Here is a 26,467-nt window from a genome sequence, read left to right as displayed (position 1 = left end):
TACGGTTGAAGTCGGGAGTTTACATACACCTTAGCCAAATACATTTAAACTCAGTTTTTCACAATTCCTGACATTTTAATCCAAATAAAAAATTCCCTGTCTTAGGTCAGTTAGGATAGTTCACATTCTTAAAATAAAGTGGTTGTCAGAATAATAGAAAGTGATTTATTTCAGCTTTTATTTCTTTCATCACATTCCCAGTAGGTCAGAAGTTGACATGCACTCAATTAGTATTTTTTAGCATTGCCTTTAAATTGTTTAACTTGGGTTAAATGTTTTGGGTAGCCTTCTCGAAGCTTCCCACAATAAGTTGGGTGAATTTTGGCCCATTCCTCCTGACAGAGCTGGTGTAACTGAGTCAGGTTTGTAGGCCTCCTTGATCGCACACGCTTTTTCATTTCTCCCCACAAATTTTCGATAGGATTGAGATCAGGGCTTTGTGATGGCCACTCCAATACCTTGACATTGTTGTCCTTAATTAAGCCATTTTGCCACAACTTTGGAAGTATGCTTGGGGTCAATGTCCATTTGAAAGACCTATTTGCGACCAAGCTTTAACTTCCTGACTGATGTCTTGAGAGGTTGCTTCAATATATCCACATAATTTTCCAGCCTCATGATGCCATATATTTTATGAAGTGCACCAGTCCCTCCTGCAGCAACGCACCCCCACAACATGACGCTGCCACCCCCGTGCTTCACGGTTTGGATAGTCTTCTTCGGCTTACAAGCCTCCCCCTTCTTCCTACAAATATAATGATGGTCATTATGACCAAACAGTTCTATTTTTGTTTAATCTTTTTCTCCAAAAAGTATGATCTTTTACCCCATGTGCAGTTGCAATCCGTAGTCTAGCGTTTTCATTGCTGTTTTGGAGCTGTGGCGTCTTCCTTGCTGAGCAGCCTTTCAGGTTATGTCGATATAGGACTCGTTTTACTGTGGATATAGATACTTTTGTACCTGTTTCCTCCAGCATCTTCACAAGGTCCTTTGCTGTTCTGGGATTGATTTGTACTTTTCGCATCAAAATACGTTCAACTCTAGGAGACAGAACGCGTCTCCTTCCTGAGCGGTTTGACGGCTGCGTGGTCACATGGTGTTAATACTTGCGTACTATTGTTTGTACAGATGAACGTGGTACCTTCAGGCGTTTGGAAATTGCTCCCAAGGATGAATCAGACTTGTGGAGGTCTACAATTTATTTTCTGACGTCTTTGCTGATTTTCCCATGATGTCAAGCAAAGAGGCACAGAGTTTGAAGGTAGGCTTGAAATACATCCACAGGTACACCTCCAATTTACTCAAATGATGTCAATTAGTCTATCAGAAGCTTCTAAAGCCATGACACAATTTTCTGGAATTTTCCAAGCTGTTTAAAGGCACAGTCAACTTAGTGTATGTAAACTTCTGACCCACTGGAATTGTGATACAGTGAAATAATCTGTCTGTAAACAATTGTTGGGAAAATGACTTGTCATGCACAAAGTAGATGTCCTAAACGATTACCAAAACTATAGTTTGTTAACAAGAAATTTGTGGATTGTTTGAAAAACGAGTTTTAATGACTCCAACCTAAGTGTATGTGAACTTCCGACTTCAACTGTATGTATCCTTGACCTTGTTATATTTCTGTCTGTGATCTTAACAGTGCATCTGATTGGCTAACCAGCTACTTCACAATAGTGGCACGGAATAGCCATGATTATCATTTGACGACAAAGCTATAACTAGAAAACATATTTCAACAAAAATATTGCCGCTTTTTCAGTAATAACAGGGAGCAATCGACATCAACACCTACCAAGTGTAGTGTGTTTCCAGCCCCACCATTGTCAAGTATTGAATCAGATCGGGAAGTGGGCTTTAGCAAAGTGTTTTTGGCCATGTCTGTTCCAACTTTGTATTTCCCCTAGCTGGCCAAGAACAATAATATTTCTACTAAAAATTAAGCAGACATCTGCAAATGCTAGGCATCTATGTGGCTAAGATGTTTGGGAAAATTAACTACCCAGGATTTTCTTTGAGTAATGATGGCATACTATCCCAATAGATTAGCTTAGTGCACAGAGATATGACCATGTTATTCCTCATTTGAGGTGTCTGGCTGAGATGTAGACAGTCCTAGCCCGAAAGCTACACATGTATAGGACCTTGACATTTATATTAAATGACTGGAAACATTAATTATGTTATGCCTAGTAGCCTCCTCCAATTATCATTAATCCTAAACTGGATGTATTTGCCCTGGAAATATAAGATTGCTTATCATCAAAGGCAGTTCTGTCCCAGTTGTCAAATGGTAAAATTGATTTTCAGATTGGGATTGATGGAGCATGTTAGTTTTTATTTAATTTATTATCTCTAGGTCAGGGATGGGTAACTCCAGTCCTTGAGGGCTTGATTGGTGACACACATTTGCCCCAGCTGACACCTGACTTCAATAATCAACTAATCATAGTCTTCAGGTTAGAATGCAATTAGTTTAATTAATCAGGTGTGATAGCATATTTTAATTATTTTTTTTTTAAATAAAGGGCTGGGGGAAAGTGTGGGCACCAATTAGCCCCCGGGTGCTGGAGTTGCCCATTCCTGATCTAGGTCTACATCTGAGCTGGAGTCATTCTAGAACCACATACTCATTTACATGGTTTACATTCCCTCCTCTGGAAGAACTTGTAACCATCGTCCAGCCTCATGGAATGCGGAGGGCAACTAATGTAAGTGTCAACTACAGTTCTGCACTTTATAGTAATGAAATTCTATAGACAGAACATTTTCTTTCAGCTACAGGAGACTCTACAATAACAAGTCTCGAAGGTGAAGTGTCTAAGCATTGACAACTTCAGAGGTCTACTAAACCTACATCCCAGAACTTCAGAGAGCAGTGTTAAGACTGGGCTCTCAATTGGTGCTACCAAGAAGAATGACCCTGAGATCAAATGAACCAAGACTCCATGATCTGCCTCCACCAACAACGGCTGAGCTGCTACAACTTCAAAGAGATATCACCATGCAACACAGGATGCAGTTGGCACACCTTTTGAATGGGGAAGGAGCTTTCCCTCATGTCAGACTTAGTGGTTCCTGGGAATGTGTGAAAACATTTCAGTACTCTGTTGGTTGTTGAAAGAGTGTGGCCTACAACCAAACATGAATCATATGTAAATAAGGGAAGTTTGTGTGGGCAACAAACTTGTGTATGAAACAATATTTGTGTATTCTTTATCTAGCATATTGGCATCATTATTGTGGTTTTAGAATAATTTACTAAACTGGTTTCCTTTATCTATGCTCTGGATAGTTTTCACTTCAAATTAGCATACTTACACTAGGGCACCTATTTAGAAAGATGGACTATCCTGGTGTAAATACAGTACAAAACATGTCAGATCACACAAATCATGTCAAATAAACATTTATTAGGGAGATAAAACAACCTATTCTCTAACCTCCAAAATAACAAAAGCGCAGTGTAAGAAAACATACTTTTAAAATATATATTTGAAATGCAAAACATACAAACCTCAGCGATATCACCCTGCCCAGACCCACCTGCTCACACCCACATCTCCAGTGCCTGCATCACCCTCTGCCACATGACCTCAAACTGCACCATTTTGTTTCTCTCTGATGTAAAACATTCAGATAAAGTACTGAACTGCTATCACCCAGACCTATGGGAAAAATCAAAACTATAAGAATATTTTGAAGATAAATACACAATGCAGAGACAGAAGACGAGCTGGGTTATAACCTACATCCTGTCCCTTTGTTCACTGGGGAGAACCACAGGAGAGGATCGCTGAGGGAGCATCACTGAGAACCAGGAGAATGAACATCTACCCCCAAGATTTGTCCTATTTGAATACACTTATTTTCCTCCCCCTGATTTGTTTGGGGATCTGTGTTAAAGAATAACATCAACTGCTTAACATTAAAGATAGGAAAAATATTCAATTTGGTGCTAATTGGGATCCAAGTGAAGAATAAAGTACAGTAGTCATGGAAAGTGTTCAAATCGGGTTCAGGTTCTCTACTGCAATGGATTTCCATCATTGATTCTTGAGAGGTCGTTTTTGAGATCAGTGTAGATCTGCATTCAACAACTCCAGTGGGGGTTGGAGATGACATAGCCTAATACTAACGGAAGCATGTCTTTTCAGCCACAACCGTTGATGACAGGTGTATAAAATCGACCACACAGCCATGCTATCTCCATAAACAAACATTGGCAGTAGAATGTCCCGTACTGAAAATCTCCAGTGACTTGCAACGTGGCACCGTCATAGGATGCCACCTTTTCCAACAAGTCAGTTCGTCAAATTTCTGCCCTGCTAGAGCTGCCCCGGTCAACTGTAAGTGCTGTTATTGTGAAGTGGAAACGTCTAGGAGCAACAACGACACAGCCGCAAAGTGGTGGGCTACACAAGCTCACAGAACCGTACCGCAGAGTGCTGAAGCGTGTAAAAACTGTCTTTCCTCGGTTGCAACACTCACTACCGAGTTCCAAATTGTCTCTGGAAGAAATGTCAGCACAAGTTGGAGTGGTGTAAAGCTCACCTCCGCTGGACTCAGGAGCAGTGGAAACGAGTTCTCTGGATTGAGGAATCACGCTTCACCATCTAGCAGTCCGACGGACGAATCTGGGTTTGGAGAACGATACCTGCGCGAATGCATAGTGCCAACTGTAAAGGAAGAATGGTCTTGGGGCTGTTTTTCATTGTTCGGGCTTGGCCCCTTCGTTCCAGTGAAGAACATCTTAACGCTACAGCATACAATGACATTCTAGACAATTCTGTGCTTCCAACTATGTGGCAACAATTTTCCCTTGCCTGTTTCAGCAAGACGATGACCCCGTTGTGTGGGCGAGCAGTTTGCTGATGTCACCGTTGTGAACAGAGTGCCCCATGGTGGTGGTGGGGTTACGGTATGGGCAGGCATAAGCTATGGACAACGAACAGAATTGCTGGTCACAGAATTGTGAGGAGATCCTGAGGCCCATTTCTTTTTTCTTTTAAGGTATCTGTGACCAACAGATTCATATCTGTATTCCCAGTCATGTGAAATCCATAGATTAGGAGCTAATTCATTTATTTCAAATGACTGATTTCCTCATGAACTGTAACCTAATGTGCAGCACAGTATCGCTCAACTCAGACAGCGGTGTGTAGCCTACTGTAACTGCTGGCAAAGTAATTCAAAGCCTGTACTTTATCACTCAGGATATAACTTTCCAGTGCTACTATTTTTGCCATGTAGGCCTAATGTTGTTATTAAAACAAAATCAGTCAACCCCATAGTAGAATAGTTTTTACCTATTTACCTAGTCAGCTTGTTGTGTATTTTATGCGAGATAAATATTCCTCGAGGGACATTCAAGTTGCGAGAGCCATGAGAGGGGAAACATGTCCGATTCTGATTAGCAGTCAATATACAACACTTCCATGAAAGCAGTTTTTGCAAATGTAGTTTGAAAAAAAAGGACAAGAGGAATACCTATGTAAGAATGCTGTTCATTGACTACAGCTCAGCATTCAACAACATAGTCCCTTCCAAACTCAGGACCCTGGGATTGAACACCTTGAACACGGGGGCCCCTCGGGGGTGTGTGCTTTGTGCCCTCCTGTACTCCCTGTTCACCCACGACTGAGCAGCCGCACACGACTCCAACACCAAGTTTGCTGACGACACAACGGTGGTAGGACTGATCGACAATAAAGCAGAATATAGGGAGGAAGTCCGAGACCTTGTCAGCCAGACAGAGAAGCTGATCGTAGACTACAGGAACTGGAGGGCGAGCACACCCCCGTCCACATTGATTGGGCTGTAGTGGAGCGGGTCGAGAGCTTCAAGTTCCTCTGTGTTCACATCACTAAGGAATTAACATTGTCCACACACCCACACAGTTGTGAACAGGGCACGACAGCGTCTTCCCCCCCCTCAGGAGGCAGAAAAGATTTGTCATGGGCCCTCATCCTCAAAGTTATACAGCTGCACCATTGAGAGCATCTTGACTGGCTGCATCACCGCTTGGTATGGCCACTGCAAGGCATCCGACCGCAATGCGCTACATAGGGTGGTGAGTACGGCCTAGTACATCACTGGGGCGAGCTCCCTACCAACCATGACCTCTATATACCAGGTGGCGTAAGAGGAAGGCCCAACAAATTGTGAAGACTCCAGCCACCCAAGCCATAAACTATTTTCTCTGCTTCCGCACGACAAGCGATACCAGTGCACCAAATGTGGAACCAACAGGACCCTGAACAGCTTCTACCCCCCCCCCCCCCAAGCCATAGGACTGCTAAACAAGACTGCTAAATAGCTAATCAAATGGCTCCCCAGACTACCTGCATTGACCTTTTTTTGCACTGACTCTATGCACACAAGCTGGATTCTACCCAAACACTCACATATACACTGACACCCCAACACACACTCACTTTTTTACACTCACTTTTTTTTATACACTGGCTCTATGCACACCTGACTCTACCCACACACTCACACATACTGACACCCCAATATATACACACACACATTCACACTCACCACACGATGCTGCTACTGTCTTATCTATCCTTTTGCCTAGTCACTTTACCTCTATATGTACATAGCTACCTCAATTACCTCGTATCCCTGCATATCGACTCGGTATTGGTACTCTCTGTATAGACAGCTCCTTCAGAAAGTATTCACACCCAATTTAAAACTGATTAAACTTTAGATTTTTTTTGTCACTGGCCTAGACACAATATCCCATAATGTCAAAGTGGAATAATATATTTAGAAATATTTACATATTACTACAAAATAAAAAAGCTGAAACGTCTTGTCAGTAAGTATTCAACCCCTTTGTTATGACAAGCCTAAATCACTACAAAGATACAGCCGTCCTTCCTAACTCAGTTGCCGGAGAGTAAGGAAGCCACTCAGGGATTTCATCATGATGCAAATGGTGACTTTAAAACAGTTACAGAGTTTAATGGCTGTGATAGGAGAACTGAGGATGGATCAACAACATTGTAGTTACTCCACTATACTAACCTAATTGACAGAGTGAAAAGAAGGAAGCCTGTACAGAATACAAATATTCCAAAACATGGATCCTGTTTGCAACAAGGCACTGCTGAAAATGTGGCAAAGCAATTCACTTTTTGTCCTGAATACACATTGTTATTTTTGGGGCAAATCCAATACAACACATTACTGAGTACCACTCTCCATATTTTCAATCATAGTGGTGGTTGCATCATGTTTATTCTTTCAGTGAAATACGGAACCGTTCCGTACTTTATTGACGGGTGGCATCCATAAGTCTAAATATTCCTGTTACATTGCACAACCTTCAATGTTATGTCATAATTATGTAAAATTCTGGCAAATTAGTTTGCAACGAGCCAGGCGGCCCAAACTGTTGCATATACCCTGACTCTGCGTGCAATAAACGGAAGAGAAGTGACACAATTTCACCTGGTTAATATTGCCTGCTAACCTGGATTTCTTTTAGCTAAATATGCAGGTTTAAAAATATATACTTCTGTTGTCACACCCTGACCATAGTTTACTTTGTATATTTCTATGTTTTGGTTGGTCAGGGTGTGAGCTGAGTGGGCATTCTATGTTTCATGTCTAGTTTGTCTATTTCTATGTCTGGCCTGATATGGTTCTCAATCAGAGGCAGGTGTTAGTCATTGTCTCTGATTGGGAACCATATTTAAGTAGCCTGGGTTTCACTGTGTGTTGGTGGGTGATTGTTCCTGTCTCTGTGTTTTCACCAGATAGGGCTGTTTCGGTTTTCGTTACGTTTCCACGTTTGTTGTTTTTGTAGTTTTTGTATTGATTCGTGTTTTACGTTTGTTGATTAAACATGGATCGCAATCTACACGCCGCATTTTGGTCCGACTCTCCTTCACCACAAGAGAACCGTTACATCTGTATGTAGATTTTAAGAAAGGCATTGATGTTTATGGTTAGGTACAGTCATGCAACGATTGTGCTTTTTTCACAAATGCGCTTTGTAAAATCATCCCTCGTTTGGCGAAGTTGGCTGTCTTTGTTAGGAAGAAATATGCCTCACACAGTTCGCAATGAGCCAGGCGGCCCAAACTGCTACATATACCCTGACTCTGTTGCAAGAGAAGTGACACATTTTCCCTAGTTAAAATAAATTAATGTTAGCAGGCAATATTAACTAAATATGCAGGTTTAAAATATATACTTGTGTATTGATTTTAAGAAAGGCATTGATGTTTATGGTTAGGTACACGTTGGAGCAACGACAGTCATTTTTCACGAAAGCGCACCGAATCGATTAAATGCAACGCAGAACACGCTAGATAAACTAGTAATATCATCAACCATGTGTAGTTAACTAGTGATTATGATTGATTGATTGTTTTTTATAATATAAGTTTAATGCTAGCTAGCAACTTACCTTGGCTTACTGCATTCGTGTAACAGGCATGCTCCTCGTGGAGTGCAATGTCAAATCAAATTTTATTTGTCACATACACATGGTTAGCAGATGTTAATGCGAGTGTAGCGAAATGCTTGTGCTTCTAGTTCCGACAATGCAGTAATAACCAACGAGTAATCTAGCTAACAATTCCAAAACTACTACCTTATACACACAAGTGTAAAGGGATAAAGAATATGTACATAAAGATATATGAATGAGTGATGGTACAGAGCGGCATAGGCAAGATGCAGTAGATGGTATCGAGTACAGTATATACATATGAGATGAGTATGTAAACAAAGTGGCATAGTTTAAAGTGGCTAGTGATACATGTATTACATAAAGATGCAGTACATGATATAGAGTACAGTATATACGTATACATATGAGATAAATAATGTAGGGTATGTAAAGATTATATTAAGTAGCATTGTTTTAAAGTGGCTAGTGATATATTTTACATAATTTCCCATTATTAAAGTGGCTGGAGTTGAGTCAGTGTGTTGGCAGCAGCCACTCAATGTTAGTTGTGGCTGTTTAACAGTCTGATGGCCTTGAGATAGAAGCTGTTTTTCAGTCTCTCGGTCCCAGCTTTGATGCACCTGTACTGACCTCGCCTTCTGGACGATAGCGGGGTGAACAGGCAGTGGCTCGGGTGGTTGTTGTCCTTGATGATCTTTATGGCCTTCCTGTGACATCGGGTGGTGTAGGTGTCCTGAAGGGCAGGTAGTTTGCCCCCGGTGATGCGTTGTGCAGACCTCACTACCCTCTGGAGAGCCTTACGGTTGTGGGCGGAGCAGTTGCCGTACCAGGCGGTGATACAGCCCGACAGGATGCTCTCGATTGTGCATCTGTAGAAGTTTGTGAGTGCTTTTGGTGACAAGCCGAATTTCTTCAGCCTCCTGAGGTTGAAGAGGCGCTGCTGCACCTTCTTCACGATGCTGTCTGTGTGGGTGGACCAATTCAGTTTGTCTGTGATGTGTACGCCGAGGAACTTAAAAACTTACTACCCTCTCCACTACTGTTCCATCGATGTGGATAGGGGGATGTTCCCTCTGCTGTTTCCTGAAGTCCACAATCATCTCCTTAGTTTTGTTGACGTTGAGTAAAGCAGGTGGTTAGAGCATTGGACTAGTTAACCAAGATTAAATCCCCGAGCTGACAAGATAAAAATCTGTCATTCTGCCCCTGAACAAGGCAGTTAACCCCCCGTTCCTAGGCCATCATTGAAATTAAGAATGTGTTCTTAACTGACTTGCCTAGTTAAATAATGGTGTAAAAAAAAAAACGTCCAAATCGGTGTCCAAAAATACAGATTTCCGATTGTTTTGAAAACTTGAAATCGGCCCTCTGGAGACTGGCTAGGCCACTCCAGGACCTTGAAATGCTTCTTAGGAAGCCACTCCTTAAGTGGGAGAACTTGCACAATTGGTGGCTGACTAAATACTTTTTAGCCCCACTGTATAAAATATAGCATACCTTAGAATGTCACATGATTCACGGCGGGTTTGGATTCGTGGGCAAAATATAAGCGCAACAATTTCAAAGATTTTACAGAGTTAGAGGTCATCATATAAAGAAATCAGTCAATTTAAATATATTCATTAGGCCCTACTCTATTGATTTCACATGACTGGACAGGGGTGCAGCCATCAGTCAGCCTTGGAGGGCACCCCCCAGACGATTCCACAGGTGATGAAGGGATGTGAAGGTCCTGTGCTGGCGTGGTTACACGTGGTCTGCAGTTGTGAGGCCGGTTGGACATACTGCCAAATTCTCTAAAACAATGTTGGAGCCAGCTTATGGTAGAGAAATTAACATTCAATTCTCTGGCAAACAGCTCTGGTGGACATTCCTGCAGTCAGCATGCCAATTGCATGCTCCCTCAACTTGAGACAGCTATGATGTTGTGTGACACAACTCTTTATAGTGTTTTGTTTACATTTTAGAGGCGATAAGGTGATAGTTGCATGCCGCCACCTAATAATGTATTTGGCTGTGTATCGGCTTACTATTCTGTAGTATGAATTCATTACACTTTGTGAAAAAATTGCCCTACGAACTATAACCTTACACCTATTGAAACCTCATCACTGGGAACTACTTTTAGCCCTATCTGATCCTACAGAGAGCGGGAGGTTCTGGGAAATTGCGTTAAAATCTAGAAAAAATACTGCATTCTTGCCAGAGGGGTCTCCAAAAACACTTATACACACATACAGTAGTTACGCTGTGCAGCTTTTAAAGTGGTTTTGAATGAGGTATTGTACTTCGCTACTTTTGTTTAAGCATCTGTTACATAGTGCATTTTTGTAGGCTAGATTTTGTAGTTTTTGTAGGCTACAGTAGAGGGATGACACGGAAAGGTTGTGGCAGCCCCTCAGAGTCAGAAAGAAAATTGCTCATCGTTGTTCAGAGATTCTAATTTCCTGCAAGTTTCTAAAGATGTAACGGCATGCATGGGAATGCTTGCACATTAAATATAACTTTGTAATCAGTTAGCGATGCTAATGAAAATAATTTTGGTAAACGGAAAGGCTTTCCCCAAAACCTTCTCAATTCAATGTTAACTACAAAGTAGGCTTACCTGGCAGAATGATATCATGATTATTTGTATCAATCAGGTGGGCATTTGTATAGCAAACTCTGCAATCATGTGCAGTGTAGAAACATCTCTAACCAAACACATTCCTCTCTTTCTAGATTTGCAATTAAAGGGGAATTACAATCAATCAACAACAACATAAAATTATCCCACATTTCTTCGGGTGTGATTTATGCATTAACATCCACTCAGAACATCCAATTTTGTTGCATTCTATAAATAATTGTAATTTTGATAGTGGAAAGCAAAACAAAAATGAAAAAGAATCATAAACCAGGAAAAATATAACAGAGAAAATGGAATTTGGGAAAATACTAAACCCAAATTAATCAAATGGGGTGTGTGAGTGGAAGATGGAGAAAAGTTAGTGAATGAGGGAAAGTGTGAATGGGTGAGTGAATGTCATTGCATGGAAAAGATCATGTGTAACAACGTTCAGGTAACTTTAGAGAAATTAGCTATATATCAAGGTCAATGTTTTTATTTTAAAAGTAACTTAATTACTTTGACTCTGACCATGTTTTAAATGACCTACACCCATGCCTGCGACGTTCAGGCCCTCCCCTACCCGAGCCTGATAACACAGCTTCCTCCTCAGTTTAATAGTATCAATAAGCTGCTTGTCTCTCTGTCCCCGCTCCCTGAGTGTTTCGGCTGCTCAATGATGAGATGTGAGAGAGAGCTGTTGGCTGACGTTAGCCAACTACCTTTCATCACTCTAAACCCCGACAAAATGTGTGGAACATTATTATTTTCTATCAACTCGGACAATGTTTTTGCTAGGGCTGGCACAATTACCATATAACCGTGAAACCAACGGTTATGAAGACCGTCATGAAAATAAAATAACCGCCATAACCATAATTATTTATTGAAGATTGGACGGCTGGGCATTCATGCAGTTGAGTCCGTTTCTGCGGTAATATGGTCTCTTATTACACATCACAGACAAACTGAATTGGTCCACTCACACAGACAGCATCGTGAAGAAGGCGCAGCAGCGCCTCTTCAACCTCAGGAGGCTGAAGAAATTTGGCTTGTCACCAAAAGCACTCACAAACTTCTACAGATGCACAATCGAGAGCATCCTGGCGGGCTGTATCACCGCCTGGTACGGCAACTGCTCCGCCCTCAACCGTAAGGCTCTCCAGAGGGTAGTGAGGTCTGCACAACGAATCACCGGGGGAAAACTACCTGCCCTCCAGGACACCTACACCATCCGATGTTACAGGAAGGCCATAAAGATCATCAAGGACATCAACCACCCGAGCCACTGCCTGTTCACCCCGCTATCATCCAGAAGGCGAGGTCAGTACAGGTGCATCAAAGCTGGGACCGAGAGACTGAAAAACAGCTTCTATCTCAAGGCCATCAGACTGTTAAACAGCCACCACTAACATTGAGTGGCTGCTGCCAACACACTGACACTGACACTGACTCAACTCCAGCCACTTTAATAATGGGAATTGACGGGAAATTATGTAAATATATCACTAGCCACTTTAAACAATGCTACCTTATATAATGTTACTTACCCTACATTATTCATCTCATATGCATACGTATATACTGTACTCTATATCATCTACTGCATCCTTATGTAATACATGTATCACTAGCCACTTTAACTATGCCACTTTGTTTACATACTCATCTCATATGTATATACTGTACTCGATACCATCTACTGTATCTTGCCTATGCTGCTCTGTACCATCACTCATTCATATATCCTTATGTACATATTCTTTATCCCCTTACACTGTGTATAAGACAGTAGGTTTGGAATTGTTAGTTAGATTACTTGTTGGTTATTACTGCATTGTCGGAACTAGAAGCACAAGCATTTCGCTACACTCGCATTAACATCTGCTAACCATGTGTATGTGACAAATACAATTTGATTTGATTTGATTTAACTCTTATGAAACTTTTTTGCTCCTTGCTGAAACAATCAAGGTGTTGTAGCAAACGTTCTACATTCCATGGTAATGAAGAATGTCCATTCAAATGATGTTAGATTCAGCAAAATGAAGCCACGAGCAGCACTGTAGATATTGAGATGAGCGAGATGTAAGACTTTGCTCTCTCAGTCACACACAGTGTCTGCGCAGCTTCACGCTGTTACAGCGTGGTAGCCAGGGAACCAAAACAGCTGAGAAGTGGAGGTTTGCGCTTCAAAGCTCTGTTGTTCAAGAAATTGACCCACTATGCAGTTTACTTTCTGCATCTGAGTCATATCGCTGTCTACCTTTTTAAAGGGACATTTCTAAAATGTTCAACTTCATATTCATAATCTCCAGCCGGGTTTAGAAATAATTAGGACTTTGTGACTGTGTTAACTAGTGACGACCCATATTGATGTGTATTCCTCCTGCTTTTACTTCCTGCTTTTACTTCCTGCTTTTACTTCCTGCTTTTACTTCCTGCTTTTACTTCCTGCTTTTACTTCCTGCGTTTACTTCCTGCTTTTACTTCCTGCTTTTACTTCCTGCTTTTACTTCATGCTTTGCTCCTATGGGTATACTCTCAATGGCCGCCAGTCCATCCATTATGCCATCATTGACTTGAATGAGTACGCCCGTTCCATTCATTCTATTTCTAGAGCAGCACATGCGGTCAGGAACTGAAGAGAGGAGAAAATGTGCTCCATAAAAAATACAATTTGACAGTGAATATTCTACGTGTTGTTCTTGACCCCGTAAAACACTGGATATTTTTTCACTGTGTTTCTGAGGCTAACCCCTGAAAAGTCTGTGTGAACACTCGCTTAGCCCTGGGCTAAAATCTCTTAGCCCTGGGCCTAGTGTGGGCTTGATGAAAAACACAGTGTAAATTACAACAGATTAAGCTTATTGATATACATGTATTATTTGAAACAAATGGATTGTTTGAAATGTAGTGACTCTGTGTGTTGTGTACTAAGACTTCATTGCATCTTTGACAGGGTACCTTCTAAGAGAAATCAAGAGGGCAGACATCCCACTTCCAGAGGGAGAAGTGAACCCGGTTGCACCCCTGCCCAAACACGTCCTAGTTATAATGGTTAGCGCACCCTACCTGTCTCTCTAGAACGTTATAAATCCTTTTATCATAAGAATGAAGTATTGACTTCGTCCCAAACGGCACCATATGTTCCCTAAGTAGTGCACTATATATAGGGAACATATGGTGCCATTTGGGACACTACCCGAATTGCCATTGCCATTGCTATTGACTCTCTGTATGTATGGCTGTCTCCAGGAGCAGTTGCAGAGGTTGGAGGTGGAGCTGAGCGAGGTGACCAGGAATAAGGAGAAGCTACAGAAGAACCTCCTGGAGCTGACAGAGTATACACACATGCTGCGCATTACACGCAACTTTGTGCACCGCAGCGCAGAGGTAGGTCCAACAGCTTCTCCACAAAGCAGGATCCCACCACTGTACAACACTTTGCCCCTCAGTTTGACTTAAGAGCACTTGCAATGGCTTTGATTTGCTTCATGAAGAGACTGAGCCAATTTTAGGGTCACATGATTTGGCTTTGCGCATAACATTGAGGCTTTCTTTTCTCTTTTTTTTTCTTTATAGAGGATGTTTTGGGGATACATCTGGGGCTAGCCAAAATCTTGCTGCTTGTCTTTTATTCATTCATGCATGGGAAAATTCTTGCCCTTTTTCTAACAATGTGTTATGGGGGTGTATGTGTTTTGTGTGTGTCCTCACACTGGGGTTATGTTTCACAGTGTGAGCCCCCGCAGGTCCAGTATGAGGAGTTCCCCTTCCTAGAAAAGGATTCCATGATGGACTACAGCAGCATGCAGCGACTAGGGGCCAAACTAGGGTAAAGGGCTATCAGCAGTCATATATATTTGTACACACTTGGGTATTTGTGCCTGTTTACTGTAATACCCTGTTTATCTCAACCTCACTCCTGCAGGTTTATATCAGGGCTGATTCAGAGAAGGAAAATAGAGGCCTTTGAGCGTATGCTGTGGAGAGTGTGTAAGGGCTACACCATCCTTAGCTACTCTGAGATTGACGAGTACTTGGAGGACCCTGACACGGTGGGTCAAATTTGTTATGCCTGAGAGAGATTCTTAGCCCTTTTCTAAATGGTTGAGTGTGAGATAAAATAATAAGGTACTGCTTACCACATAGCTAAATTTAACAGCATCCCTATTGGGCCTGTGAGAGGTAAAACATCTCACCTCAGCCTTACCATGTCTATATTCTAATCCGCTTCCTGTTCTCTGGTTATTGCAGGGTGAGCCAACTAAGAGTGTGGTTTTCCTCATCTCCTACTGGGGCGAGCAGATCGGACAGAAAGTCAAGAAGATCTGTGACTGGTAATTAAAACACCTCTCCAACTGACCTGTTACACTTTCAGCCTGAGGTGATTCCCTGTCAAACCATTAGGCCTGTTATCTTGCCCCCAACAAGCTCTGAAGACTGTGGCTTTAACCTATGTGATAACATCATGGAGCTTGTCTTTTTGCCCCTCAGCTACCACTGTCACGTGTATCCATACCCCAACAGCAATGAGGAGAGGAATGATGTTGTGGAGGGACTCAGGACTCGCATCCAGGACCTGCACACTGTAAGCTCTCTAAAATCCTTGTGAGCAACAACATAGTGGGTGATGTTTTTTTAGTTTGTTTTGTCTTTAAGTAATGAAAATAACTTTTTGACTCTCAAATTTGTACAGTTAAAAATACAGATGTTTTCTTTTTAATATTACACCCATGTATTCTTTAACCAGAAAAGGTTAACTCCAGAAATCTCTCCCTAACGTCACTGGCTACTTAAAATATAAGCTATCAACAGATTAAGGTGTTATTCCTGCTGAATTTAGCTGTTGAAATACAGTGCCTTCAGAAAGTATTTTAGTCCTCTTTTTTTTGTCCTGTTTTTGACCCTTCCTTTATTTCTGATGTCCATCCATCTATTTGTAACTGCTATTTCACAACATTTCTTTACCTACAGTTGAAGTCGGAAATGTACATACACTTAGGCTGGAGTCATTAAAACTCATTTTTTCAACCACTCCACAAATTTCTTGTAAACAAACTATAGTTTTGGCAAGTCGGTTAGGACATCTACATTGTGCATGACGCAAGTAATTTTTCCAACAATTGTTTACAGACAGATTATTTAACTTATAATTCACTGTATCACAATTCCAGTGGGTCAGAAGTTTACATACACTATGTTGACTGCATTTCAACAGCTTGGAAAATTCCAGAAAATTATGTCAGGGCTTTAGAAGCATCTGATAGGCTAATTGACATCATTTGAATCAATTGGAGGTGTACCTGTGGATGTATTTCAATGCCTACCTTCAAACTCAGTAGCTCTTTGCGTGACATAGGAAAATCAAAAGAAATCAGCCAAGACCTCAGAAAATAAATTGTAGACCTCAGCAAGTCTGGTTCATCCTTTGGAGCAATTTCCAAATGCCTGAAGGTACCACGTTCATCTGTACAAACAATAGTACGCAAGTATAAACACCATGGGACTACGCAGCTGTCATACTGCTCAGGAAGGAGTTCTGTCATATGTGGGAACAACATCAAAGGACCTTGTGAAGATGCTTGAGGAAACAGGGGCAAAAGTATCTATATCCACAGTAAAACGAGTCCTATATCGACATAACCTGAAAGGCCGCTCAGCAAGGAATAAGCCACTGCTCTAAAACCGCCATAAAAATGCCAGACTACGGTTTGCAACTGCACATGGGGACAAAGATCTTACTTTTTGGAGAAATGTTGTCTGGTCTGATGAAACAAAAATAGAACTGTTTGGTCATAATGACCATCGTTATGTTTGGAGGAAGAAGGGGGAGGCTTGCAAGCCGAAGAACACCATCCCAACCTTGAAGCACGGGGGTGGCAGCATCATGTTGTGGGGGTACTTTGCTGCAGGAGGGACTGGTGCACTTCACAAAATAGATAGCATCATGAGGCTAAAAAGGGTGGCTATTTGAAGAATCTCAAATATAAAATATATTTTTATTTGTTTAACACTCTTTTGGTTACTACATGATTCCATATGTGTTATTTTATAGTTTTGATTTCTTCACTATTATTCTACAATGTAGAAAATAGTACAAATAAAGAAAAACCCTTGAATGACTAGGTGTGTCTAAACTTTTGAATGGTACTGTAAGTATTCACACCCTTGAGTTAATACATGTTAGAATCACCTTTGGCATCGATTACAGCTGTAAGTCTTCCTGCATAAGTCTCTGAGAGCTTTTCACACCTTGATTGTATGATATTTGCCCATTATTCTTCCCATTATTCAAAATTCTTAGAGATCTGTCAAATTGGTTGTTGATCTTTGCCTGATCCAGCCTCAGTTTTCTGCTATCACAGCCATTAAACTCTGTAACTGTTTTAATGTCACCATTGGCCCCATGGTGAAATCCCTGAGCGGTTTCCTTTCTCTCCAGCAGCTGATTTAGGAAGGACGCCTGTATCTTTATATTGATACACCATCCAAAGTGTAATTAATAACATTACCATGCTCAAAGGGATATGCAATGTCTGCTTTAAAAATATATATATTTACCCATCTACCAATAGGTACCCTTCTTTGCGAGGCATTGGAAAACCTCATCGGTCTTTGTGGTTGTATCTGTGTTTGAAATTCACTGCTTGACTAAGGGACCTTACAGATAATTGTATGTGTGGGGTACAGAGATGAGGTAGTCATTCAGAAATCATGTAAACACTATAATTAAACACAGAGTGAGTTCATGCAACTTATTATGTGACTTGTTAAGCAAATTTCTACTCTTGAACTTATTTAGGCTTGCCATAACAAAGCGGTTGAATACTTACTGACTCAGCTTTTAATTTATTTAATCATTTGTATACCTTTCCACTTTGACATTATGGGGTATTGTGTGTAGGCTAGTGACAGAAAATCTCTCCATGCTCAAAGCAATATTCAATGTCTGCTTTTTAAAAAGTTTTATCCATCTACCGAGATATACAGTCACTACAAAGATGCAGGCCAATGGTGACATTAAAACAGTATCCCTTAAAGAATCGGCCTCGTGCTTCCGGCTACGGCAAAGATTATAACTTCTTGGAAAGAAGCAGAATGGAGTGTGAGGGGTAGAGGTTTAGGGAGAGAGGGAGAGTGCTCTCACTCAGGCGCCAGAGCGTGACCACTCTGGGGTCACTTGACTCTGCTTGTGCCTTGCAGTCTGGAAGACTGTTCAGATCAATCGTTTTGGAAGTTCTACCTCTGAAGAAAAAAGGACTAAATTAACCTCTGGTCCCAGCACATGATCTCCATGAGGTCTCAACTGAAGGCTTACTCTCCCTCCTCCCTTCCTCCCTCATGCGAACACACGCACATTCCAGAACTTAAAGCACACAGACTCACATTCCCTCCCTGGCATGTTCATTGCATTTTCTCTAGCCCTCACACAACATTCTTAGACATTCATTCATCATTTACCCAACTGTGTCTCGTGCCAAAAATACCTTTGCTTCAATACCCAAACAAGCTATGGGCCCTTGCACTCAGTGGAGGCTGCGCTCAACGAGCCTAAGTCAATTCTACACACCCTTTTGATATTCTGAATGAATGTGAAATCCCTCCCATTAGTTCAAATGTCATACTAATACCCCCCCACCCCAACCCCCGGCTTCCACCAGGTACTCCACAGGACAGAGGACTACCTGAGACAAGTCTTGAACAAGGCCTCTGAGTCCGTCTACACCTGGGTCATCCAGGTTAAGAAGATGAAGGCCATCTACCACATCCTCAACCTGTGTAGCTTTGACGTCACCAACAAGTGTCTGATAGCCGAGGTGTGGTGCCCTGTCAACGATCTGCCCATCCTGCGGAGGGCATTAGAGGAAGGCTCGGTGAGTCAGCTCCCTGTTACAATGGCTCCCTGTGTAATGTCATCGTTGGGCTTAACTATTTTATTGTTTTGGATTGTATTGTCATTGTTTGTGACCCCACCTTCTAACTATACTTTGTTCAGTATTTGGCTAAACCAACAGTCACACACCCAGTCAGCATGACCTGCTTTAATAATTGGGTTTTGGTTGTGGTAGAAAAAGGGAAATTGTTCTCATCTTGACCACCTCTGATCATTTAAGACAGATCCAGGTATTTAGAGAGTTGGGCCAACTTTTTGAATTGTGAATATTGTTATAATTCTAGACATTCAGTTACATAGCATTATTTTAATATTCCCATGTAATGTTTATACACGATAACATGGCTGCCATAGAATTTTGAAGTGTCATGTAAATGCTTCATAATGCTTATTCTAGACATTATTGTCCATGTACTGTAATGTTAATGAGGCGCTAACATGGCTGCCATAGAATGTTATAGTGTCATGTAAATGCGTAATAATGCAGAAACCTCAATTGCCCAACTCTAAATACATGGCTCTGGTTTAATTTATTAAACTAGTCTAGTCGTGGGTCCTGTTGGGCCCCAATTGAGGGCTACCAGGGCTTCTGTCCATTATTACATTACATACAATGTGACCTTATAATATGTAATGACGTACATAATATAAGGTCACATTCAGTTCAATGACAGCAGTCCATGCAAAGGTTCTGCCAGTCCCTTAAAAGGCTTAAATGAGGCTTCTAAATACGAGGCTTAAATGGTCAATGTATTTGAACAGTCTTGAATGGTCTAAAATATTTGAACTAACTGTTTGATGAGATGTTAGGATTCTGTCTCCATTTGGAGAAAACAAATGATATCTCAAATAATTGAGTTGCCATCACTCAATCTCCATGCAACCTTAATAAGCTAACATTGCAATAATCTCAGTCTGAAAAGCCACTGTCTTGACATTATTGGCTTACCTTTACAGAGGAAAAGTGGAGCCACGGTGCCTTCTTTTGTCAACCGTATTCCCAGCAATGACACTCCACCAACCCTAATAAGGACCAACAAGTTCACATCAGGCTTCCAGAACATAGTGGAGGCCTATGGAGTGGGCAACTATAGAGAGGTTAACCCAGGTACAGTACGCCCTCGCTAGCCAATAACCGCTGATTACTACATTTAGGATTAAATCACATGCTATCATTAGGCCTACTGCTTTTATGTTTTCAGTTTGTTTGCTATTTCTATGAGCCACATGCCTGTAGCCAAAGACACATGTTCACTCCTAACAAGAATGGACAATAAAGTTTTACACTTTATTGATAGTTGAATGTGTATATGGAGGAATTATGATGTATTGTCTGTTGTGTCTAACAGCTCCTTACACAATCATCACCTTCCCCTTCCTGTTTGCTGTGATGTTTGGAGACCTGGGCCATGGTGTGATCATGGCTCTGTTTGCTCTCTGGATGGTGCTGTATGAGGACAATCGCAAACTGAAATACACCAGGAATGAGGTGAGAGGGGCAGAGGAGAGGCTGTCAGTGTGTACGTCCCAAATGCCACCCTATTCCCTACGTAGTGCACTAGTTTTGACCAGGGGCCATGGGGATTTGGCCAAAAGTAGTGCACTACATAGGGAATAGGGTGCCGTTTGGGATGCTGGCCGGTTGTGTGGGGAAATTGTTTCTGGTCTAAATGAGCTAAATGAGTAATAAGCAAACAGTAAATGTTGTGGTTAGCTGGATGTTTCCCCCTACCTTGACAATGGTGTATTTGTATGCCCAGATCTGGAACACATTCTTCGAGGGCCGTTACATCATCCTTATGATGGGCTTGTTCTCGGTCTATACCGGACTCATCTACAACGACTGCTTCTCCAAGTCTCTTAACATCTTTGGCTCGGGCTGGAGCGTCAATGCCATGTTTAAATCTGGAAATTGGACTTGGTAAGTACTGTACTGTAATATGTTCTGTACTGTAAGATCTGTTCCTGAGATTACAGAGATGATTAGGTCAGGGTGAAAGGCCACATGATCACAACTCAATGCCAATATGTTTTGGTTTTTTATGTCCTATCACTGATTGGCCATACTGGTTTTTCAATTATATATTAATTACAAGTCAAATTAAGTATAACAATGGCAAAGATGTATGTGACATTAAAGATTACATCACCTGATAGCTTGCTCTTTTAATTGTTCACTTTTGTATTTTCTTTAAAAGGGATTCCACACTCCGCACCAATGCCTTTCTGACCCTTGATCCCAATGTCCCTGGGGTTTTCAATGGACCCTACCCTTTGGGCATTGACCCGGTAAGTACATGGCTTTATGATTCATGGTCACAAACTTCTTTGTCTTGTCTCTATGGTCGCTACACACACAAGTTATTCCCTGTCTCTTCTTAACCGTACACATTTGGCTCTCACCAACCAGGTCCAATAAAGTAAGTCATGGATCATTACTCATTGTAATTTCAATGTTTTGTTAACAATCGCATCAGTCTGACTGTGATGTAGTCTGTCCATACCTCAACCTGATGAGGTTATTTCCTTGTTTCTTCCAATGTGTAGATTTGGAACTTGGCGTCAAATCGTCTGACCTTTCTGAACTCCTACAAGATGAAGATGTCTGTGATCGTTGGTATCAGTCACATGAGCTTCGGGGTCATCCTAGGTATCTTCAACCACCTGTGAGTTACAGCACACTCTCCCCCCACACTTTGCAGCCTTCTGTGTGTCTATGAAAGCACTTTATAGCTCTGCTGTCTGTGTCTATCTGTGTAGGCATTTTGGGAAAAAGTTCAACCTGTACTTGGTACTCCTCCCGGAACTGCTGTTCCTGCTTTGCCTATTTGGCTACCTGGTCTTCATGATCATCTACAAGTGGCTGGCCTTCTCTGCACGCGACTCCCAGATGGCCCCCAGCATCCTCATCCACTTCATCAACATGTTCCTCATGCAGGGGGACGGGGTGCCACCCCTCTTCCCAGGACAGGTACATGTGTGTTCACACAGTGGTTGTCTCCAAAATGACATCCTATTCCCTATATGCACTATAGGGAATAGTGTGCTATTTGGGACACACCCGCTGAATATGCATATAAAACTGGGACTTCTCACTAAAACCCTTACTTGTGAAGGACCACTCGCTCAGTGAAGACATGTATACAAGCCCAACCCGCTCTGAAGCTACTTCAGTGAGACTGTAACAGACCTGTCTGTTCTTTCCCTCCTACTGTAGGTTGGGCTGCAGGTGTTCCTGGTGGTCATTGCTCTACTATCGGTGCCTGTCTTACTGCTGGGGAAACCAGTCTACCTCTACTGGCTGCACAACGGAGGAGCCAACCGCATTGGAATGTACAGGGTGAGGCTTTGAGTTTGTAGCTCTAGCTGAGCTACGAGTCATAAGCATGTGTGGGTAGTGTGTCCATATATGAGTCTGTGTTCTGGTTGTAACATAGTCTATGGTGGTGTGTGTATGTAGTCTGTTTATAGGAGTGCGCTCCGGTTTTAACATGCAGAGTGTGTGTGGTGTGTGTCAACAGGGTTATGAGCGTGTGCGGCGGCACAGCGAGGAGGAGCTCTCCCTGATGAGGGCAAATGACATGGAGGAGGGCAGTGTCCCCAGTGACCTCTCCACCAGCAGAGAGCAGCAGAAAGAGGAGGTTAGCTGATGATAGCACGGTCACCACCTCCCACTAGCCTCTCATTCAGGCATCAGTACACTATGGGTCCCGAAAGTAACAGGTTCTCCTGTCTGTGTGTTGTTTTACAGTTTGACTTTGGGGACATGTTCCTGCACCAGTCTATTCACACCATAGAGTACTGCCTGGGCTGCATCTCCAACACAGCCTCCTACCTGCGCCTCTGGGCTCTGAGTCTGGCACATGCCCGTGAGTATCAACACACCACATCAAATGTTTATTATTTGTATTGATCTTTGAAGGATAAACATTTAAAGTGCATTTTATATTGAGAGAGGATAATTATTTATGTATGTAATGTTCTCTGACTGGAGCAACCTTCTTTTAAATTATTAAATCAAATGAATCAATCAATTTGTTTGTCCCTGCTCCCCCAGAGCTGTCGGAGGTGCTGTGGTCCATGGTGATGCGGTTGGGCCTGCGGATGGACACCAGCCTGGGCATCATGTTTCTGGTGCCAGTGTTTGGGATATTCGCTGTGCTCACTGTGTCTATCCTCCTGGTTATGGAGGGACTGTCTGCCTTCCTCCATGCTCTCAGGCTGCACTGGTTAGTTACTCACTATACTTGCAGAATTGAGTGAAGGACAGGAAATATGTGTAAAAATTCAACACATCATGCCTTTATAATGCTTTTATTAATGCTTACTCTATATTCAGTGATCTCTGTTCTCTCTCCATAGGGTGGAGTTCCAAAATAAGTTCTACACTGGGACTGGAATCAAGTTTGTTCCCTTTGCCTTCTCCCTCCTGCCCTCTAGCTTTGAGCATGATGGCTTGCTGTGAATGGGACAAACAATGCTTCTGCCCTCCCAGAGGCAAACTGCCACAATGTGCCAGCAGGATCCAGTGCTATATAGCTAGCCTGGGTACTAGTCGGTTTGTGCCATCATGCCACTCCTAAATGACAAGGAGTGGCATGATGGCACAAACATATTGGTACCCAGGCTTCTATTGAGCCTCATCGACATACAGTCCAATTTCATAGTTGTTTTTTTCTACTATTTGTTGCACTGACTGATTGCCTTACGTAAGTACAACCAAATCTCAGTGTATCCTGCTCTATTTTCAATTGAATGATATTTTGGGTTACCACAACTTTGCAAGGAAAAGCCTCCTTCAGTCATGTTTGTAAATGAAAAGTATTTTGGATGAATGTGGGAGAGATGTACATTTTATTTTATAGAGTGATAAAGTTTGAATGAGAAATTAACATTTGAATGACTATGACAGGCTTAAAAAAAGTGGTGCATCACTCTTGAAAGTATGCCTACCGTGTTGTGCTGAATGCTGACAAAATGATATTAAATTAAGATATGTTTCCTATGCCTCCATCGCTTTGTGGAAGACTACTTCTTAAACTGTCCATTCCATGGATGGAAATTAAAAGTATAGCTCAAGACATCATTTAATGACACCAACAATCCCTGATTATGAATAAGGCAGGAAAAGTGGGCACTGGACCAGTGCAGAGATCAATTCTCTCCAAAGCCTTTTCCTATATTCCCATCCTGTAGCACCATAACAGGAGGATGTAGTTTATGCTGTTGGGTAATTGTACCTTCAAGATGGAAAAATAAGAAAGAGTTCTAATTTTTTATTTCGATTTTTTTGTTGATATTGGTTAAATGTCCTAATGATGGTATTAAACCCTCTGAAGAGGAGCTAATTGTTTGAATTGTGATTACCACGTAACATGGAACTTTAACATTATGGGGAGCTTGCACCATTTCATTGTAAACTCACTTGCTGTGTTATCAAACAGTAATGTGCTGTATCTTAGTGATGCTTAAAGATGCCTCTAAAGCAGGATCCTATGGGAAATGATGCTGTGAAGTTGAGACGGGGAGAATCTCAATTGCATACTCCTCGCATCCTCAAAACCCATTGGAGGAGAAGTTCAGAGCGGAAGGACCTCTGGCTTTCTCATCCAATGGGTTTTGAGGAGCGTGGACTCCAGGAGTCTGCCATTGAGAATATGTCTAGGTAATGTAAAAATAGTGGTTAGAAAATACTTTTCTATAACTATGATGACCACTAATTCTTAGATGTGAAGTCTGATTAGCTATGGCTCTAATGTCTAATCCTTGATTACACAATGTGTGTGGTTTGTTGAAGGGCTTGCTGTAAATGTTTGTACCTATTCTAATATAGTCTATTTTAATCATATTTATTTTAAAGAATGTAATCATTTGATTTATTCGCATCATTAACTCCATACTTATATTAGTGGTATGCATACATTCCTCTGTTTTGGCTTTGCTGAATTATTTTATATCAGATAATGGTGAACATGTTTTCAGTGTAACAGGTGAATAAAGCTGACTCAATAAAGTTGAATTTGACTGAAAATGTTAATGTCAGTGGCGTTACTTTTGCGCGAGACTATCAGATGTTGCGACTGGAGGGCGCCAAAGGGGGCGCATGGCTCACAGAAACAGAAAGTTGACCAGTTGCCATAGTGACATGAGGCTGTCAATTGGTTGCAAGTAGCTAGCTACATCAACAAACGACAACATTTGAAGTTAGCTAGCTAAAAGCTAACATTAGTACTTTGTTGTAACTTAATTGAGGGATAAAATGTCCCTCGACGACCCGCGGGTGGAGTGGATCCGAAACCGGGTATATTCCTGTTTTTATTTGCCGGAGCCAGGTTGTTTCGAGGAATTGCTGAGCCGCGGAGATGGAGAAGAAGAGCAGAAAATAATCCGATTTCTGAATGAAGTCACCGAGGAAGAGTCAGCATCGACGCTGCTGTTTTTCAAAGGAGTCAACGAGGAAGAGATTGAAGTTGAAATTCCGATTGGTACGTGAGTGAGGAGTAGCCACACGTATGTTGTCAATGTCGCGTTCAAGACCACTTTAAACTTGTAACTCTGAAGAACTCGGAAATCGCGTTAAGTGCGACTTCAGTGGGTTCAAGACAACAGCTGGGATTTCAAGAATAACTCATTTTAATACATTCTGAAATAAAATATAAATCAGAAACTCTGACATCATCCTTTGCTGGGTTCAAAACAACTGGGAACTCGGAAATCTTTGACTTCAGTGCGTTCAAGACAGAGAATGGTGGAGATTTCTAGTGGCCAAAAGGCTGTATTAGCATGGGCAGCACAATTGAGGTCTTCCACCATTTTAATGTTTGCAACTGGGTGGGACTTCCAACTTCATTGGCTTATCCCTCCTGGGGACCCTGTTGGAGTCATGTCCAACCGGTTCATCGGGAGGGATCAGCCAATCCTGAAGAAGAAAATTGACGACTTCAAAATAGAGATTGCCTCAATGGTGCTGCCCAGATACAAAGATGAGTCATCTGTCTATCTATCTAGTCTATTTAGCTAGTTCAAGACAACTGGGAACTCTGAAAAAAACAAGCTCAGACTAGGATTTTTTTTTGAATGGTCATCCAACTCGGAATTCCAAGTTCGAAAACGCAGACATCTTTGACTTCCCTACCTGAAGATCACTGACATCATGATTTGACCTTGTTTTTTCCCCGGTTCCCAGTTGTCTTGAAAGCAGCATAATGACTCACTCATCATCACACTGTGGCCTTTTCTCAATTGGATTTGTTCAACTCCTGCATCCTCTCACGCTTCCTTTTTGAAAAGGTCAAAGGTAATCTAGACGAGGTGGCGAGGAGAGAGAACGTGGACAAAAATGCGCTTGTATGAAACTCCTCCAGTCACGCATCATCAGGCAAATTACATTTACCAAAGCAATCGTTGCAAATAGATTGATGTAAAGTAATTTAACAACGAGTTGGGAATGGAATTTGAGAGGAATGCGAGAGCCTTCCCAATGATAAACTCACAGCTGGGGCTGCAACCTGGTCTC

At 41.8% G+C, this 26,467-nt stretch overlaps 2 protein-coding genes across 2 annotated transcripts in view; both read left to right on the top strand.

Annotated features, from left to right (window-relative positions):
• Positions 1–24,982, top strand: part of LOC109880505 (V-type proton ATPase 116 kDa subunit a) — a 32,199-nt gene extending 7,217 nt beyond the window's left edge. The window contains exons 3-20 of the mRNA XM_020472715.2: positions 14,014–14,111; positions 14,310–14,447; positions 14,792–14,889; positions 14,986–15,112; positions 15,312–15,394; positions 15,552–15,645; positions 18,719–18,931; positions 19,909–20,059; positions 20,301–20,440; positions 20,712–20,872; positions 21,150–21,240; positions 21,499–21,617; positions 21,712–21,922; positions 22,169–22,291; positions 22,473–22,592; positions 22,703–22,820; positions 23,009–23,180; positions 23,314–24,982. Of these exons, the coding sequence (XP_020328304.1) occupies positions 14,014–14,111; positions 14,310–14,447; positions 14,792–14,889; positions 14,986–15,112; positions 15,312–15,394; positions 15,552–15,645; positions 18,719–18,931; positions 19,909–20,059; positions 20,301–20,440; positions 20,712–20,872; positions 21,150–21,240; positions 21,499–21,617; positions 21,712–21,922; positions 22,169–22,291; positions 22,473–22,592; positions 22,703–22,820; positions 23,009–23,180; positions 23,314–23,416 (2,360 nt within the window). The 3' untranslated portion in view covers positions 23,417–24,982. The remainder of the gene's footprint in view (positions 1–14,013; positions 14,112–14,309; positions 14,448–14,791; positions 14,890–14,985; positions 15,113–15,311; positions 15,395–15,551; positions 15,646–18,718; positions 18,932–19,908; positions 20,060–20,300; positions 20,441–20,711; positions 20,873–21,149; positions 21,241–21,498; positions 21,618–21,711; positions 21,923–22,168; positions 22,292–22,472; positions 22,593–22,702; positions 22,821–23,008; positions 23,181–23,313) is intronic.
• A 70-nt stretch (positions 24,983–25,052) lies between these two features.
• The window catches only part of dnah10 (dynein axonemal heavy chain 10), a 52,236-nt gene continuing 50,821 nt past the window's right edge, over positions 25,053–26,467 (top strand). The window contains exon 1 of the mRNA XM_031804222.1: positions 25,053–25,436. Coding sequence (XP_031660082.1) covers positions 25,211–25,436 — 226 coding nt within the window. The 5' untranslated portion in view covers positions 25,053–25,210. The remainder of the gene's footprint in view (positions 25,437–26,467) is intronic.

The sequence above is a fragment of the Oncorhynchus kisutch genome, linkage group LG3 (assembly GCF_002021735.2).
Source record: "Oncorhynchus kisutch isolate 150728-3 linkage group LG3, Okis_V2, whole genome shotgun sequence".
Taxonomy (NCBI): domain Eukaryota; kingdom Metazoa; phylum Chordata; class Actinopteri; order Salmoniformes; family Salmonidae; genus Oncorhynchus; species Oncorhynchus kisutch.
This window is presented reverse-complemented; position numbering and strand designations above follow the sequence as displayed.